The sequence below is a fragment of the Rhinolophus ferrumequinum genome, chromosome 6 (assembly GCF_004115265.2).
Source record: "Rhinolophus ferrumequinum isolate MPI-CBG mRhiFer1 chromosome 6, mRhiFer1_v1.p, whole genome shotgun sequence".
NCBI lineage: Eukaryota > Metazoa > Chordata > Mammalia > Chiroptera > Rhinolophidae > Rhinolophus > Rhinolophus ferrumequinum.
In genome coordinates, this window is record NC_046289.1 from 64,667,234 (window position 1) to 64,685,798 (window position 18,565).

An 18,565-nucleotide genomic window follows, 5' to 3' on the forward strand; every position below is an offset into this window, starting at 1 on the left:
AAGTTGGGGACTTCTATCTGATACCTCCAGTTTTCTTTATGAAGGATGAGCTGTCTACTGAAAGTGGAGGTGTGGAAGGTGGAGGGCGTCAGATATCTGGGGAAGGTAGAGAAAGTATGAAATGGTCATTACAAACAATGGAAACTAGTAATTAGAATGGAAACTAGCTAGGCAGGGCTGAGGTTCCAGTTGAGGTTGAAGGTCATGAATTCAGATCTGCATCACTCTGCCCACCTGTGTGATTTTCTTTAGCAATACTGAAGCTCTTATTCAATGTTTGTGAATTTGGTAAAATGCTGATCTTTTTCCTACGCTGAGGAATAACATGAATAACCACACAGAGGCCTGATAATAATTATAAGTTTATCAAAGTCCTTCCAGGGCTCTTCAGCGAAGGTGGCCTGGGACAGCTAGCCGTTTACATAGCACATAATGGCTTTCTTTTGTTTCTCATCTTCCTGGTGAATTGTGTTACAATTTCTTCTCTTAAACATAAATACCTCCACTCCTTGAGTTACCGATGCCCCTATGAACAAGGGTAAGGGTAGAAAGGGTGAGGAATGTCTGCTTTTCCTATCCCCAAGCAAACGGGATCTTGATGCATGGCAGGGGTGCCAGAGGGCTTGGCATTGCCATGTGTATTATCCAAAGCCGAGATGAGGCCACCATGGAATAAAAGAACAGGAATTCTCCAGACAACGGCTGAAGGCTGTAAATCAATGTATCGTCTTTCTTGATACCCCTCCTCTGCCTCCCTGTCCGTCATTCACTGGGAGAAGAATGGAATGAGATGCAGGGGGCTGAGCAAGTTTGGCTTATAAATCTCTTATGAGATGTCGTTTTCAGAATCAGGCTCAAGCTGGGATGTTGCCTAAATACCATGGTATAGCATATGCCATGTGCCAGAATCTAAGATTCTGAGAGTCAAATCAATCTCTGTTTAACGTTGTCACAAAAGCGCCACAGCCATGGAAGGACAGGTTTTCCCACAGTAACAAACTATACCGAGTTACATGTTAAAAACACACCACACATAATCTGTGAGTTCAAGGATCTGTGACACGAATAGGAGAAACACTCTCAAGTCCCAAATGAGTGTCAATGTAGTTGTATTTTAAAGTGTCTCAGTGGTAAGAGACCATTTCTTGAATTTTCCAGACCAAATGTGAATGCTTTGACTGGTTTTCCCTGGCCTCACAGCATGCGTCTAAGCCTCTCCCCACAGGTCCTGGGCCACTGGCTGATTGTAACCACCTACAATAATAACAAAGTGACTAGATCCGCGGAAACTCAAAGGAAATAGAAAATGCTTTAAATCATGCTTTCCAAAATTGGGGCTAGGGAGGCAGGCTGGATTACCCGCTGAAGTGGGGTGTCTGCTGTTGGGTGTAGGCCATTCTTGGTACGAGGTGAAGTTTTTGATTGCCACTGGGTTCTTCCAGTCCTTTGGGCCCAGAGGCACACAGAACAAATCCAGTCAGTACATCAGCTTCTGTGGCTCCTCTGCCGTCCAGTAGGGTTGTATGGCCATGGCCTGGATGAATGGGACCCAGAAATCCCCGATAAGGTCCTCAGGTGTGCCCAAATCCCTGGTGCCCACCCCGTGCCCTGGCTCTCACATTTCAGTGGTTGTGTTCTGGCAAAGCTTTGGAAGCTCCAGTCCCAGACACCAATGTTGCCCCAGAAAGACACAAAAGAGGGTGTAGAGGAGCAGGTTCTTTCTGGTCCAGGTCCCGGGGGCCCTCCCACAGCACAGGGCAGAAGAACCTCAGTGAGTTGCTGAGAAGTATTGACAATGCTGGACTCTCTTTTGAGTCAAGGCCAGACTTTGCTCATGCTCAGGAGGAAGGGCTTACCTGTCCTCCCTCTGGCTGACTGTCCCAGGTGAGGCCAGGGCTCTCTCAGCCTGGCTGTGTGATAACAGAAGGACATGGTCTGTGGTGCCGAGAAGTCAGGACCCCGAGGAGCAGCCCGAAGCCAGAGAGGCTCAATTCCATTTGGACATGAGGAGAGAGGGGCCCAAGCAGACCCCCACGGGCACAGGTCCAAGTCAGGTCCGACTCACTCCCTCCACTTCCTGGTGTCGAGTCAAATGGGTGGGAGTTATTTATCTTGCAAAGTACCCTGTCCACAGTCTTCTGTCTCTCCCACAATGCCTGTCTCATTTGGGTTTCTGTCCCACTTTTCATGGGCTGCTTGGGGTGCGAGGCGGGTCTCCACAATATAGGATAAAAACAAAACAGCCCAATTTGTCTCCAGCTCTGCCACAGACTGTCCCTGGGAAACTCCCTCCCCCTCTGTAATACTCATCTGTAAAATGGCCTGAGTCAGGGGTTTTCACACCACATGCTGTGCAGGAGTCAGGAGGTTGAGGGGTTCTCCAGGGCCCTCTGAGAGGCACAGCAGAAAAGGAGGCTGAACTGGCTCTGTCCTCCCCCACCCAGCACTCACCAGAGTAGCTGTTTTTTATGTTTTATATACTGTGTTTCTACACAAAGATTCTTTGAAGAAAGGTCCTGAGGCTACAAAGTTTGAAAACTGCTGGAATAGATGATTGTTAAGGTTCCTTCCAGTCTGAGATACGTAAGACTTCTGAAGCCTAGCTCAAGTCATCCCTCTTCCAGGAAGCCTTCCTGGTTACCCAGTCCTGGGTACTTGAGCTCCAGCAATACTGATGGTGACAGGCAGATGCCCTCAGTGACCCACTGATGCTCGTGCAGACGTTTAAGCTGTTTCCCCAGCTACAGGCTGAGCTCTTTGAGGGTAGATGTTGATTTTCCTTCCATGACTCTGTCCCCTTGCAGTACCATATGCAGAGCAGGTATTCAGTAAACTTGCTGATGTTTCTGTCATGAGCTCTCACCTGGGATAAATCTTCCAGAGAGAGTCATTGCTTTGGGGGGGAGGAGTCAGCCTTTGGTCTGCTGAGGGCCACCAGAGAGACCTGTCTTTTGGAAGCTGGGAACCCTACCTGGGGAACAGCTTCAGACTCACACGCGCCCCTATGGGGTAGGCCTGAGTTATTGCTGTCCTCAGTGTCTGGGCGTGGGAGGGGAGCCTCTCTATCAGGCAGGACACATAGGGATGATGGGGGAATTCCAGGCTTGCGCAGAGTAGCTCTCTCTGGAGATGGAAGCCTAAAAGGGGGGGAGGGCAGTTTACTCAGAGACCCCAGAGGATGCCGGTAACAGCAGGGTGCTGGCGGTAAAAGATGAGGACAGCCACAGACCAATGTCCCTGGGGTAGGCAGCCAGGAGGAGAGTGGGAGTTGTAGTGGTGGAGTGGGTCTGGAAACCTGTTCTCCTTTACTAGCTTTGTAATTTGGGGTAAATTGCTTAACTTTACTTAGTCTCGATGTCTTTACCTATAAATTAGGGGCAAAAGAGCCTAGCCAACTGCAGGCTACCCCATAGTGAAGTGAGATTCCAAGGAGACAATGGGTATGGAAGTGTTCTGTAAACTGAAAGAGGCAGGGATGGAAAGGATTCTGACTGTTAACAAGGGGAGACCACTCTTCCCTGCCAGAACAGCTTCCCACGAGGTACAAGCCTTCAGTAGAACAGGGATGCTCCAAGGCTGGCCAGCGCTCCTCCTCCTGCCTCACTCCCAGCTGCCATCTCTGCCCGGCCTTGACGAATTTCTGGTCAGACTGGGGTGTGTGAGGGGGGCAGGGCAGTTCAGGATTGAAGCCCCAGCCCAATACTGGCCCAGAGAAGCTCCCCAAAGAAAAGAAAGTGTCCTATTAAAGAGCCCCTGAAAGGTGTGAGGCCCAGGAGGCTACTGACGTTCCTCAGGGCTCTTTTGCTCACTGAGGTACCCCCACAGGGTCCCAAGAGCTGGGCCCCTTAGTTCCACTGGACTTCTTGCTACTTGGCCTGGGGGCCAGGTCCACCTCCCCTAATACCTGGAGCTACATATTTGGCCTTCCCCCTTCCAGAGGGTGGGTCCTGGTTGGCACTGTGGGGCAGACGAGCCCTTAGCAGGTCACAAGGAGAGCTTGGCATTTCCCTCCAAAGACCTTCCCCACTGAATCCTCCAGATGTGGGAAGTAAGCGGCAGCCTGGATCAAGGCTGGAACATCTGGCAGTTTTTAAAATCCACAGCTAGAAGGTGAGACCTCTCCATGCTGACACGAGGAAACACCATGAGGCTCCAGCCGGGTTCTGCCCCTGCCTTGCCATCCCTGACAGGCTCTGTGCCCTGGTCCAGCCGTCCTGGGCCTCCCTCAACTGCTGTAGCCTGAAGTGTGGGTGCTGGGCCTGCGCAGCCAAACATCTGGCAGATCTGGCTGGCTGTTGGGCAGCACCACAGGGCTGCTATCCCCTGGCCCCCCATGGCCCTTCCAGGATGAGCTGCTCTGGTGGGAGGCAGGCAGTGACGGATTGTACACGGTCTCCTTCAGTGCCAGCCACAGGGTGTCCCGCTTCCCATTCAGCTGGCCCCGCTCAGGTACTGATTGCTCAGTTTCGTCCAGGTCCTCTGGGGAGGCACCCACAGAATCTGGTACACGGGCACTGGGCTCAGAGGTGCTTAGGCAGGTCTCGTCAGAGACACTGAGCCCCTCCAGGGTGCTGGCTGAGGAGCAGAGGCACTCAGGTGGCTCTGCAGCCTTGGGCTTGGGGGTGTGGGCTGGGGCTTCCGAGGGGGCCTGCACAGGTTCAGCCTTCTGCCCTTGGGAGTCCTGCCTGGCCCGGGTTTTGGGGCTGGGGCCAGCCTGCTTATAGGGGGAAGAGGTCTGCAGGGCCGGGCATTGGCTGAAAACTGCCTGGTGGTCCAGGAACAGCTCCCGTGGGGAGGCAGGGGCTGGTGGGGGCCGGGAGCAGCAGGGGCCGTCATGCAGTTGTAGATCCTCAGAGAGCACTGAGGGCCGGTGGGACAGTTTGCTGGTGGCTGTGCTGGTGTCAAAGCTGGGGCTCCGGCGCCGTGCCAGGGGCTGTAGCTCGTAGTGCTCTGAGCAGGACCCGGGAGGCCCTCCCATTGGCCCCGATCGTGGGTGGCCTGCTTTCTCCCCTCCAGGCTCCCCAGCTCCAGCGTCCCATGGCAGGTGGGCGCAGGGCCAGAGGATCTGCCCACAGTTCTTCTCTGGTCCAAAAAAACAGCAGAGAGATTGGAAGAAGAAGCTGGCAAAGCCACAGCTGACGCACTTGACCATCATGAGGACGATGCCCAGCTTGCGGTAGAGCAGCACCGTGGCAGGCAGCATGAGCACCCCCGCCACAAACAGGGCTGCTGCCCCCATGGCTGTGGCGCAGCTGGTCTGGCGCAGCGAGAAGGCCACGCGGCTCAGGCGGTCGGGGTGTGGGCACAGGTGATAGGAAATGCAGTAGTTAACAGTAAAGTCTACCGAGAGGCCCACAGAGGCAGAGAGAAAGAGCGCCTCGGCAGTGTTGAGCTGCCACTCGAGTAGAACCAGGAGCCCCACGGTGAGCAGTACGGTGCCTGCCACAGCTGCCACGGAGAACAGGCTAAGGGGAACATTCCAGGTGCCCAGAAGCAGGGTGGCAAAGGCCAGCGCCAGAGCCAGGCCCAGCACCACAGCAGGCTCCGTGCTCAGGCTGTGCTGCAGGCTGTACAGCTCCAGACGGCTGGTGAACCAACCCTGGCGGAGGCCAGGAGGCGCCCTGCCCAGCTCAGCGGCTAGCCAGTGGCTGACCTCAGTGTAGAAATGGTGGGCCTGGCTGTAGTCTGGACTATACTGGAAGTTGGTCTGAAATTGTAGGACCAGGGCTGCCAGGCCACCCTGGGTATTGAAGCGGGGTCCCAGATCACAGGAGCTATTGGGACCTTGTTCCAGAGCCATCATCTTGAGGCAGTGCAGGAAAACCTGGGGTGCCCAGGGGAAGTCTGAGTGGCCACAGCAGAGCCCAGGCCCCAGGCGGGCACAACCCGGACTCTCCATCCAGTGCCGGAGGGCCTCCACGAAGCACACTGTGGGCCAGCCCTGCGGCTGGGCACCAAAGAAGCTCTGATTCCGAGCTCCGTAGCAGAGTGCCAGCAGCCAGCGCTGGGCCTCAGGGCTGCTGGCGGAGAAGACAGGATCACTCACCAGTGAGCTGTTGCTGCGAGGGTCCAGGGGGTCCCCAGTGTCCACAGGCAGGATGCCCCACACCAAAATCACCGGCATGTGGCCGCCCTCGCCCTCAGGCAGCCGCTCGAAGAGGAACTGCTGGCGGTACTCTGCATCGAAGCGCTCGAAGGGGTGACTGGGCCGGAAGACCTGGCCGCGGGACGGCGGCAGGGTGGGCAGCCGCAGGCGGGGGCTAACACCGGCGATGTAGGCGCCCCCTGCCGCCAGCGCGGCGAACCAGCAGATCCAGATATAGCGGAACTTGATGACGCCGCAGGGCAGAAGACGCTGGAAGAGCAGGCGCGAAGTGCGGGTTGTGGCCCGCCGAAGGCTGCGGAGCCGCCGCTGCAGCGCCAGTGCCAGCCGCCCCGGGGCGCTGCCAGCCCAAGGGCCCTGTGCCGGGGCTGCACAGCCGCGCGCCAGGTAGCGCTCGTGGAGCACGGCGGAGGAGGGCAGCCAGGCCAGCGTGAGTGCCAGGTGCGCCAGCACAGCCGTGCCCATGTAGAGGGCGAAGCAGCGCACGGCCGGGAGGCGGCTCAGGTAGCTGGCGTAGAAGGCGGCGCCCGTGGTGAGGCCCGAGACCAGCAGTAGGTAGCCGAAGTGGTGCATGGTTCGGCCCACGCGCTGCACCATCCCCCCAGAGGGCAGCTGGCTCTTGCTGAGGTGCCAGAGATCGAAGAAGACGAGGGTGTGGTTGGTGCAGACGCTGCTGAGCAGGATGAGGGCCGCCAGATTGACGAAGGGGAAGTAGGCCATGCGGAAGGCCACTCGGTAAAGAAAGAAGGCCACCAGCAGGGAGCCCAGCACCCCCAGCAGCACCATAAGTGTGAGGAAGAGAGAACGCAGGTAGATAGCAATGCTGATGAAGATGGCAGCCAGGGCCAGCAAGGGGTACACCGTATCCTGGGCCAGGTAGTGCCTCAGCAGCTCCTGCTTGAGGCCCAGGTCCATGCCAGTGATGGACGTGTAGTTGTCAGAGAGCCCCCAGGGGGTAGCGAGGCGGTCCAAGTAGATGCCCATCATGGGGGCACCCTTTGGGGTGGGCAGGAAGAGCAGGCTGTACTTCAGGGAGGGCACCTGGTAGTCAGCAGTCTGGGGACTCAGAAAGTCCCTGTCCAGCAGAAAGTGCAGGAGTTGGTAGATTACACTGCTCCCGGAGCACTTGGTGGGAACCTGGGCACAGCGTAGGGGCTTGTCCTGCCCAGGTCCCAGACAAGAGGGCACCAGGGCACCACGGTGGTAGTAGAGGGCACAGGCCCGCAGCAGGGCCAGTGTGCGGGCTACATCTGCTTGAGTAGTGTCCAGGCAGGAGGAGCGGTTGGAGAGCACGGCCACATAGTTGCCCAGGGACCAGCTGGGGCAGCACTCATTGGCTGCTGTGCGCTGGCACAGAGCCCCAAAGCGGGTATGGGAGCGGACCTGTAGGGCACAGACCGCAGGAGAGAGCTCAGGAGCAGGGCAAGGGCCCAGGTTTCCCCAGCCCTGTCCGAGGCCCTCTCACTTCCTTTCAGGCTGCAAGGCAGAGGCAGAGCCCAGTGAAAGAACGGCTTGTCTCTCAGCTCTGCCTTTGTCTCCTGGCCCAAGGTGTCAGCTTGACATCTTGACTCCATCAAAGAGGAGCCTCAGGGATGCTGCCTGAGGAGGCCTCAGCCTGAGAGGTCACACACCCTCCCTAAGGACCCCTGCCGGTCACACACTCCAACTTTGCATGTCCTGAGCCAGGAGCAGGCGTGGCAGTAGCAGCACCAGATGGAACAGGGCCAAAGGTCCCGGTAACTGGAAGCAAATGGTGAGAAACGTGGAGGCCAGAACATTCCAGGATCAGGGGCACTGCCACACCCTAGCCCCTCTCTCTGTCCACTGGTCTGCCTAAGCCCTCTTAGGCACAAGGCTGTTTCTTACTCAGACCTCATGCCTCCTTTTTTTCTCCCACTGGCTGTTGACGTCACTATAGCTGGTGTGGTTACAGAGCATACGTCTGGGAACTAGAGGCCCTGTTCTGCCACCAGCTGCTGTATGGCCTTGGATCTGAGGTCATGGTGACAATAGTAGCATTAACTGAGAGATTACTATTGCCAATCATTGTGCTATAGTTGTACAAATTCTATCTTAATCGTTACAACATCTTGATGACAAAGTACCATTATCCCCATTTTATAGGTACGAAGACTGAGGTGCTGAGAGGTTAAGAAACATGCCTGAAGTCACACAGCGAGGGAGTATTGGAGCTGGCCTTGAATCCAGGCATCGGACTCCAGAGCACATGTTCTTAACCAGTGTCTTTGGTACTTAGATGCCCTTGGGTAAAGTGCGCAGCTTGGGCTACTGAGTGGTGTTCACACTGTTTTTAGCAGCAAACCTTTCTGCAGATGTTACGGTTCTTTAGTTAGCACGATTGCATTGGCACTACTTGGATTGATGGGGGTTGGGGGCCTGGGGCCTCCCAACAGCTCTTGAGGCTCCTTTTCAGGACCGTTAGGAAATCCCCAGGCTCTGCATGGTCTGTCTTCTAGCACTTGTCTTGGCTCTTCTTTCCCCACCCCAACCTGGAGCCTCTCAGCAGGGTTGGAATACTTTTCTAAGCAGGAAATGCTCTTCCCCAGTCTACGCTGGCAGTCTTGGCTCAGCTGTATTTCCTTGGGACCAGGTCTCTGTTGTCCTTGATTCAGCCCCAGCCCCTGGCACCTCCCCAGTCAGCTCACCTGGTCCTGTTCCATGTGACACATGGAATGGATGGCGTGCAGGTTCCATAGGCTGCCCGCTGAGGTGGACATGAACACCAGCTGTGCATAGCTCTTCTCTGCAACACACACCCCCAGAGCTCAGCCCTGTGGCCCCAGGTCCTGGGCCCAGCAAAGGGAAGATGCTTACCCAGGGCCATATGAGGTTCAGATTCCGGGGAGCCTGAAACCTGTGCCTGGCTGCCTCATTCTGGGCCTGCATCCCAGCTCCTGTGCCCCACCCACACCCAGCTTGACCCTACCTGGTGGAGCACCTGAGACCTGGCTCATCTTCCCAAATGTAACCCAACTTCCTTGGCTTTAATGTAACCAGCTGGCCTCCTTCCCTTTCTGTCTGCCCACATTTGTTCTCCTGGGCTCTCCTGTTCTAGTAGGAGGGGTGGGGACCACCATTAAAGCCAGGAGCTGGCCAGGCGTTAGCTTACCAGGGGGGCCACAGAAGAAGCTCTCCTGCCCTCTGTCCTCCAGGGGCTCCACCATCCTCCGGGGCCGGGCTATGCCCTCTTGGGCACTGCTCCAGGGTGTGGGGCTCAGAGTGGTGTGGGGGTTTGAGCTGAGGTAGAGAGAAAACCGATGCCAGGCACCATCTAGAGGTGGGGGGTTCAGAGGAGGCCGGAAGCTACTCCCCAGGGGGTCCCAGCAAGCCCTTCTGACCCGCCTTTGAGGAGGTCACCTGCTGGCCCCTCCCTAGAGACCTCATTCTTTCCCCCATTCCCCCAACAGTGGAAAGATGAGAACTTATTACCTATTGAGCTCCAGGTCTGGGGAAAGGGAAAGCAGTTTCCTGGGGCCCGTGAGGGCCTGCAGTGCTCTCCAGACCACAAGCTTGCGTCCGATGTCTGTGTCCCGAGGCTCAAAGCCCTGCAGGGAGGAGGGCCCAGGAGATCAGGCAAGCAGCGGGAGGCCTTCTCCAGCTGGCCCTTCTTGGCATGGCCCCTTGGGTCCCTGGAGCAGGGAAAGCCAGCCTGCCTGCCTGGATGGTTGGATGAAAGTATCACCTCTGTGCCATCTCCCCAACTGTCTCTGGAGGTTGAGAGCCCACCACTGCCACCCCATCCCCAGCTGGGCCACTCCAACTGTCTGCCCTAGACTGAGCTGCGGTGGCCAAGCCTGGGGGCCCCCTCCCTCTCCTTGGCCCCTCACCAGCAAAGGCTTGGAGAAGTCGGGCAGCTGGCCCCCCAAGAGTCCAGCCAAGGTGCAGAGGAGGATGACAGCCAGACACAGCAGCAGCACGGCCAGTGGCCACTCAGCAATCAGCTGGGAGTAGCTGGGAACGAGGAAAAGAGCCCACAGGAGTTGGTGTTGAGTTGGGTGCGTGAGCTTAGGAACCACCAAGAAGGGGTGGTAAGGCTATACTGGGCATAGCCTGGTCACTATGGGGTCCAGACAAGCCCTAGGCCTACCTCTTTGGCATCCGGAAGGTCCGTTCCTGCCTGTAGAAGAGAAGAAAATAGACTTGCTTGCCAGAGTCCTCTTGTGGGTGGGGGGTGGGGACGGGGCACATAGAGGAAGATGGTATTAACACTTTCAGGCTTTCCCACTGCCCAGCTGCAACCCTTCCTTCCTCTTCCATCCAGGCTGCCTCCTCCATAAGAGGCAGGGGACATCTTGGGGTGCCTCTTGATAGACTCCAGAGCCTGGGCGGTTGGCCCCACTGTTAAGCCCTGCCCTACCTTCCAGTGGCAGCTGGCAGGCTGCTGGACCGCTCCTTACTTACCTGACGCTGACCACATGGTGCTGCACGGATGGTGGCTTCCAGGCCCCATCATGCTGTGAGCGGGCTGGAGAGGGACTGAGGCTGGAGCCACGGGAGCACAGAGCTGCCTGGTCCCCAAGCCCTGGCAGGGAACTGCCCCCCCGGTATTCCTGTGGTGCCCGGGTATAAGTGAAGTGGGCAGGGGCCAAGGGGCTGGATGGGCCCACAGACTGGAGGGTAGAGGTTGGTGGTGGAGGTCCTGAAGAACTGGAAGGGTCCTCAAGGGGGCAGCTGTGGAGGGAGCTGCTTCTCTCTGGGCTTGCCTCAGGGGCCACAGCCTTGCTCTGGGACCTGGGGAGAGAGAAGACAGGGAAGATTGGGTGGCGGATGATGGGGGGGCCACCCGGTGCCCCAGTTTTGTTCAGTAAGCCAGCCAAGACAAGGAGACGGGGCTTGGGGTTTCTCTATTACTCCTGGGGGAGAGATGAGGAAGGTAGGGGGCGCCTGGGTCTACATCCCCAACCTACCTCTTGGGGTTCATTGTCTCATTCACTCATCTGTCCATGCACTCAAAAAACATTATTGGCAGCTACACGACAGACACTGTTCTCGGCAATGAATGTGCTTTTACATGTGTGATCTTATTTACTCCTTACAAAAACCCACAAGGGAAGTATTTTCCATGTTTATAGATTTGAAAACTGAGGTTCAGTGAGATGTGACGAGCGGGGCCTTGAACCTGGTTCTGACTTGCTGTCCTGTGCTCTTTCTGCTATGGTCATCGGTTCATTGTCTTGTGAGATATTTAGTGAGTACCTGCTGTACTCTTGTTCCCACCCTCTCTTTATTCTAGTCTCAGTTCAACGATTACCTTCTTAGAGAAGCCTTCCCTGACTACCCTCTCTAAATAATCATCCACCAGCTTTGCATCCCCCTACTACCCACTACTTGCTTTATATTTCTTCAGAGCATTTGCTACAACCGAACATTATATTATATAGTTGTCATGTTTATTGCCTGTCTCTCATATGGAATGTGAGTTCTGGAAGAGCAGGGGCCTGGTGCATTTGTTCGTCTCTCTATCCCCAGGGCCTTGAGCAGTATCTTGCACACAGAAGGTGCCCAGGAAATGTTTGTTGAATGAATACTGAGTGCCATACAGGCTGCTGATAGTGGTTCTAGGATGAAGAGGGCCCAGCCCTTATCCTCCAGGCACTCATAGTAGGTGGGAGATGTGGACAATCCAGTATGTTCAGTGCTCTGAGAGAGGAAGTCACAGAGGGCTGAAGGGGCCCAGAGGAGAGCCTGACCTTCACAGGGATGGGGGTAGTGAGGGAAAGTCTGGTAGAGGCAGCTGCTGCCCTTCCACCAACCTTGGGCCATGGGGTAGAAGGTTTGCGTTGCAAGTGTGTGCACAGTTGGGAGAGGGGGTTGGCACCCCCAAGGAACTTGCCAGGGAGGAGTCAGAAATAGATTCCTCTTTCAAAATTACTCATGAGCACAGCACTCTGTGCAGGGACCCAGCCCCACTCCTTGGGTACAGGGGACATGGAGTCCTGCCTCAGTGACTGGATTACCAGACCTAGGTCAGGAGAAAATGGCTACAGAACAGAGTACCTGAGGGCAATGGCGGGGCTTCCTCAGGGGTTCTGGACTGGGCAGCCTTGGCAGAGCCCTGTCTCCTTCCCCCATCTTCCTGGATCAGCTGGCTTGCCGGAGCTTGCATACCTCCCGTGGGAGAGCCAGCTGTATGCCGAGCCACCCCTGGATTCCAGTCTTGCCTGCTGCACTGCTGGGCTGCGGGCCAGAATCCCGATGCAAGTAGACATTGCCCACAGAGGCTGGGTACTGACCAGAGGCTGAGTAGAGGAACTGGAAAGAACAGGTAAGCTCATCCTCTTTCTTCCAGAAGGCTGGCTGGCTGGCATAGCAGTCTGGGGAGAATGACCCTTATGCTGAGAGTACAATGGGGGAATGGAAGTGGGCTCCTGGCTCCATCGTCCTTTAGCTCTGGTGCCTTGGGAAAGACACAGTTCTTGGAGCACTGGCCTCCTTGTCTGTGAGTGAGGATATGACAACAACCCCTCCCAGGTTAGATATGGGAATTAACTGACACACCATGTGAGGTGCCCGACATGTGGAAGACACATTTGCTTTCCTGCTGCTTATCACACTCAGTGCTGCAGGGAGCATGTAGTTTAAGAAGTATATTTATATTTACAATTTGACCTCTTTATGCACCTCAGATAATGTATTTCTACTTGAGAACGTCTTACACCTTGAGATTCTCACTACATATGTAATTATAAATACTTTCCTTTTTGCTATCCAGAACTGCATCAGAATTTGATCTCAGGTTTAAATCACTGATACTTATTATTATTATTATTTTTTTTACTAACTCAACTTTTATAAAAACAGGAATTCTACCAGTTGTTCGAAAGCAAGACCTCAGATGACCCCATAAAGTTAATTACATAGCAACCAGTGTCCTGGCAGATAAAAGACCTTATGGGCCCATCTTCATGGCCCAAAAGGAAGCTGGATACATGGCCTGGGTTTATGTGTAACTACGGACATCTTCTTTAAGATTTTTATTCTGTAGATCTTTTTTGAGCACCTACCACATACTGGGTACTGAGCTTGGTCTGGGTTGGATCCTGAAGGCACAAAGATGACCCGTTAGTCCTGGTCTCCCTTTTTAGAGCAGGGCCTGCCTTCCAGGAGTCAGGAGGGTGGGGAAGCCAGGGTGCCTATTCCAACTGCCCATGGCCTTAGAGCACTCATTGAGCACTGGGCTTTTCCTAGGATCCAGGCCACCACTTGGAATGTCAGTTTCTTTTTCATTAAGGGAAGCCAGCACTCCAGGGGGTACTAGAAAATAATGGAAGCACTCTCCCTTAACCAGTCTGCCCAACCTCATAAGCCCAACCCCTTCCTTAGGTGGCTTCTGTTCAAGGGGAATTCCAGCACCTACCATTGATTTGCTTCTGTTGAGATCTTCCTGGCCCCAGGCCCTTCTTTCAACCCCTTCTATCTATCTCCGGGGTCCTAGGATCAGCTGTTCCCAAATTTCATCCTTCTTAACTGTGCCCATCATTGGCAATACAGCAGAATTTGAAACCCTCCACATTCTGATGGCTGTAGGACCAAGCCTTTGTCTCAACCCTCCCAAGGAGAACAGCCAAACTATTCTCAGAATAAAAGCTTTCTCCTGCCAGCTCCTGCTGCCCTCTATTCTCAGGAGACCTAGTAATAATACGAGTTAAGCACTCCAGGCCCTGCCTCCCCAGGGGGCTTTCATTCTTACCCTCTCAGTTCCATGGTTCTGACTGGGATGAACAACTTCCTGGGCTGCCTGCCTGGGCCCACTGGCTTGTAAGCCAAGTGACTGGGGCAGGCAGGCAGATGGAAAGTGGTGACACAGGCCTCCTTGAGAGGCCAGTCACAGCAGTCAGGGCCTAGCTGACAGGCCCCCAGACGCAGAGCCCCAACTTGGGAGCCCCGTAAGGGCAATGTACATGTGCATCAACCTTGCCCCCAAGTCCACAGACATATAGCCATGTGGACTTCCATGTGATCCCACACAGTGGCCAGGATAGATGGGGGAGCAGTTCATGCCACTAGGAAAATAAAAAGGTAATTTTTAAAACACAAAGAGTGAACTATTTCAAACTGTGCTTTAGTCAATGCATTAGTAAAGGACTCTGTGTGTGTGTGTGTGTATGTGTGTGTGCACGTGCACACACACGTGCACACATACCTGCTTGCTGTAACATTCACTGTGCATTTATCCCCAGAGTTCTACTTAGCTCAGCAGGAGAGTATTTGTGTTTCTTGAATTGAATGGAGTCCCTTTGCCTGATTAGTGCCCAGAATCTCTGGGGACGTGCCGAGAGGGGCCACAGGTCCCAGGGAGTGGCTGAAGGACAGCAAGTGGTTCCTGTGCCCAAGAACGACCCTCGTGTGCAGGGGAAGTGAGCAGACCAGACAGGGCTAATCCTTGGCAAAATATCCAAGACACCCAATGACTCTCCAGCCCCTTATAGAGATACTCCTGGTCCCAGGCCCCTGCTAACCCTGTCACTGTCCCTGCCCGGTCCCCCCACCCCCCTGGCTCTTTGGTCAGGCCATAGTCCCAGGCAACCCCCTGGGCCAGGGAACACATTCATTCTGTGTCTCACCCCCTTGAAGAAAGCTCTGTGCTTTTCAGATGGAAAGGTGGTTCAACTTGTCCAGGCTGATATGTTAACAATTGAAGGAAGAAACTATTTCTCTCTACTTGTGGGACCTCCTCTTGTTCTGAGGTACAGAATGTACATATTAACCGGGGCAGTCTGGAGACAATGTGTCCACCTCTGCTTCTTGCCCCAAAGAACGCCTCTTATTTCAGTCCAGGCAGGAGAGAAAGGCAATGTCACATCAGGGGAGGGATTCTGGAGGCAGCAGATCAGGCAGGGCACAGAAATTGCGCCATATTGCTACCTGGCTGGGCTGTTCCCTCACACATATGGTGGAGAAAGGGAGAGGAGAAGCACTGAGATCAGGGCCCTCAGTAGGAAAATATTCCTCCGGTCCTGTCCGCTTGGGGCTCTTTCAGGGACAGTTCTGACCACAGCCTGAGCCTCAGAGCCTGCCCACCTTAGTGCCTCCAGTAAGGGCAGGTAGCTGCCACAGGCAGAGACTCGAGCCCACACGTGTGCAGCCCGCCATGCGGGGCAGGGTGGAGACTGACGGTGATGGACAAAGACAGTCCCAGGCGTGACCGACGAGCGCCTGCCTTCCCCAGGACACACACCTTGGCGAGCCTCCCGTCTACAATACATGCGCACCCTCGAGCATACTGACATGCAGGAACCCAGACTGAGGTCGCTGCAGGCTTGGGGCTTATTGAGAAGACATGGGGACAGGGCCTAGAGGGAGGGGCTCGGGAGGCCGGAGGGGTGGGGTACCCCAGGCCTTAGAGGTAAGGTAGGAACAGGGGGTGGGGCAGGTACCAGGGTGGTGAGGGCGATGGGGGTGCTGACAGTAAGGGGTAGGTATCAGGGAGAGAGAAAATTGACCCGGCAGAATGAGGGCGTGGTCAGGGGACTGGGAACATTGAGGTGCCGGAAGGGGCCCTGGGAGAGGCTGGGGAATGAATGGGGCGACATATGGCGGCTACTGGGGATAACTGGGGCGGGGGTGCTGGGAAGGTCTGTGAGCTGGGTCTGCGGAGCCGTCCGCCCTACCTGTCCGGGGAGCTGCCGTCTGGGGCCAAGGGCTCCCCCTCCGGCCGCTGCTCCCCTTCCGGACCGGGGCCGGGAGCCGGAACGCTGCTGGTACTGCCTCTACCTCGGTCCATGCCCGTGGGCGGCGCCGCTGTCCGGGCTCTGGTGCTGAAGCGGTCGCGGGCGGCGGCGGGCTCCTGCGCATGCGTAAGGGCCGGGCGGGGCGATCGCTGGGCGGGGCTGACGGGGAGGCCAACCAATGGGCGCGGCATCGGGGGGCGGGGACAGAGGCTTCCCACGGCGCTGCTGCCCAGAGCTGCAGGCTCGCTGTCTTTGAGACCCCCGGGCTGGTGGCGTGGGCCCCCTGTACCCCGGCCAGGTCTGAGAGCTGCGGTTAGGAGTCCGGCCGTCTGGCTGTAGTCCGCACACCGGCCTTTCCTGGGGAGCATCGGTCTTCCCGTAAGGAACCAGAAGTGCAACCCCAAAGTATAGAGAGCCTCACAACTTGAAATGCAGACTTTTCCAGTAGGAAAGAGGGAGCCCCTCCACGCCCGCAGTACACTGCACAGGGCGCCAAGAGGTCGGGCGACTATAATCACACATATCTCTCCGCTCCGGTCAGCGTCTCCTGCTCTACCCCAGTGCGCTTGGCACCTGCTCAAGTTGGGTTTTTCTTCACGTTTGTCTGGACCGGGACCTCGGTCTGCACCCATCACACGTGGAGCTCCAATTCTGTTACTCAGGTGTGGAGTATGGGGCTGGGAGAGGGAGAAGAGAGACACTCAGAAAATCCCCAGCTCCTTTTCTTAGAATCACCCAGGCTTCAGCCTGGGAGATCCCAGTAGCCACTCACTCCAGGGCACTTGCTGCCTCCTAGGTCAAGGAATGGCCGAGAGTGAGGGGACGTGTGATGGGCTGTGGACCCGCCTGGCTAGAGGGATGTGGTAGCACTAGGATAGGCGCAGTGTAAGAAGCCTGGGATTCGGCAAGTGGAGAGGGTCTCAGATGTGGGATTTCACAGCAAACAAGCTGGGTGAATGTGCAGGGAGGTGCCTTGGCTGAAGAGTGGGGCTGGGGAGTGAGTCAGAACCCAGGGGTCTTTGGAGTATAGGTGTCCCTGAACTCTGTACAAATGCCACTCTATGCAAGGCACTGGGGTGGGACAATCTAGATGTGTAGAACTTGTGGGCCCTGCCCTGAGTAGCTTAGTTTCGTTGGAGAGATAAAAGGCCAGCCCATAAATTGGTGCCGACTGGGTAGAGTGTGGTCAGGCCCATGTGATAGTTGATATAAGCTGTAGAGAAGGAACAGTGTGCAAAGAGAGAGGACCTCTCTTTTCCTAATGGGCTTTAGGGAAGCTAATGGGCTTCATGTTAATGATGGAGCTTCAGCTGGCTTGGAAGAAAGGCATTCCCAACCTGGGGATGGGGCAAGGGGGAGTGGTGAGGGTGGGGAACTGAGCAAAGTTAAGGAGTCTGGAAAGTTCAATCTACATTTAGGGAATGGACCTACGTTAGAGAAATAAACCTGGACAGTAGGGATCCATCGAAGGCTTCTGATCTGTAGAGTGAGGCATGCAAGATGGAACTTTGGAAGGCTCACCAGGTCTGGGTATATATGACGGGGTAGAGGTGAGGAGGCCACACTTAAGGCCCTTTGATGGGCGGTAGCAGAAGTGAAAAGGAAAGGAGGGGTGGCTTTATATAACCACATGCTATTAGGACCACCAAGCCAAGCTTCTAAGAATGCCTGCCTGGGTGCCCCATTCTTACAACTAGGGATCTCAGAGACCACTGGGTCCCCTGAGTGCCAGGCTGGATATGAAGGAAGACAGGCCTTTAGGAGGCGGTTATTAAGAAGAGAAGATTCTAGTTCAGGCCCCATGTCAGGTCAGCATGGCAACCCTCTCAGGCTCCCCATTCTTGTGTCCTGTTTCTTCTACTTCCTCAGTGATGTGGACCAGGGGATGGCTCACGGGGCCCTGGAGTGTGGCTCCCCCTAGAAGAGTGCCCTGGAGAGTGGCTTCCCCCAGGCAGTGCCCAGGACCTTGGCCTTGCCCACTACCATATCAGTGCTCCTGTGGAAAGCCAAATGAACAATGTTCGAGTCAGAGATCAGTGCCAATCTTACCCCAAATCAACTCCCCCTTTTCTTCTCCCTTCCTCCTACCCCTACTGTAGAGGACTCGGGATTCCTGGGCACTAGTAGGGGATCGTGGGAGAGGGCTGGGAGGAGGGAAGAGCAGTGACAGCTCCTTGCTCTGGGCCTTCTGCTTTGATGCAGCCAGAGCACTGAGCGGACAAAATGGGAGGAATCTAGATTCACTGGTCTCCATTCCTTGAGCTGAGATATGACTCCCACTCCCCAGACCTCAGTTTATTTTATCTGTAACTAAGAAGCAGAATTATCTCATCTCCTCCCTTCCATCACCCAGAAACCCTTGCACAGTGACTAGAGGTTTGCCGTGCTAGGAACTGCAGGCCGACTGTACTTAGAAGTGAGGGTGAGGCTGGGAAGACTACAGAGGAGCTCACTGAAGGCCAGACTCAAGGAAGACAGACAGGAGGCAGGGTCAGGGAAGACGTAGGAGCCAAGAAGGAGTAGTGGGGAGGAAGAAGAATGAGGAGACCAAAGGTAGGAGGTGGCAAGGCGAGGGTGTGCGTGTTCTCTATGTAGGTAGTGCATGCATGTGTGTAGGTACAAGGGTGTGTGCTAATTTATATACAAATCGCTGTGTCTTTGTACATGTGCATGGGTAGGTGCATATACATGCCTGTTGTACACACAGATACACGCATATGTGTGCTTGTGCGTGGTTGTGTGTACAGGATAATGGGAGCATGTGTGAGCC

General features: G+C 55.4%; 1 protein-coding gene across 2 annotated transcripts; it reads right to left on the bottom strand.

The window, feature by feature from the left end:
- Positions 1-379: 379 nt before the first annotated feature.
- Positions 380-16,022, bottom strand: DISP2 (dispatched RND transporter family member 2). 2 transcript variants are annotated; one of them, XR_004423205.1, is made up of 9 exons: positions 15,736-16,022; positions 10,526-10,855; positions 10,212-10,241; positions 9,952-10,075; positions 9,554-9,669; positions 9,234-9,361; positions 8,770-8,867; positions 1,857-7,486; positions 380-1,534 (listed from the first exon to the last, which is right to left on the bottom strand). XR_004423205.1 is itself a non-coding variant. In XM_033108158.1 (8 exons), the coding sequence occupies exons 1-8, from the start codon at positions 15,984-15,986 to the stop codon at positions 4,226-4,228; spliced, it is 4,338 nt and encodes a 1,445-aa protein (XP_032964049.1). In that variant the 5' UTR covers positions 15,987-16,022; the 3' UTR covers positions 380-4,225. The 2 variants fall into 2 exon arrangements, 1 of the variants encoding a protein (XP_032964049.1); XM_033108158.1 differs by having other exon boundaries at positions 380-7,486.
- Positions 16,023-18,565: the final 2,543 nt, after the last annotated feature.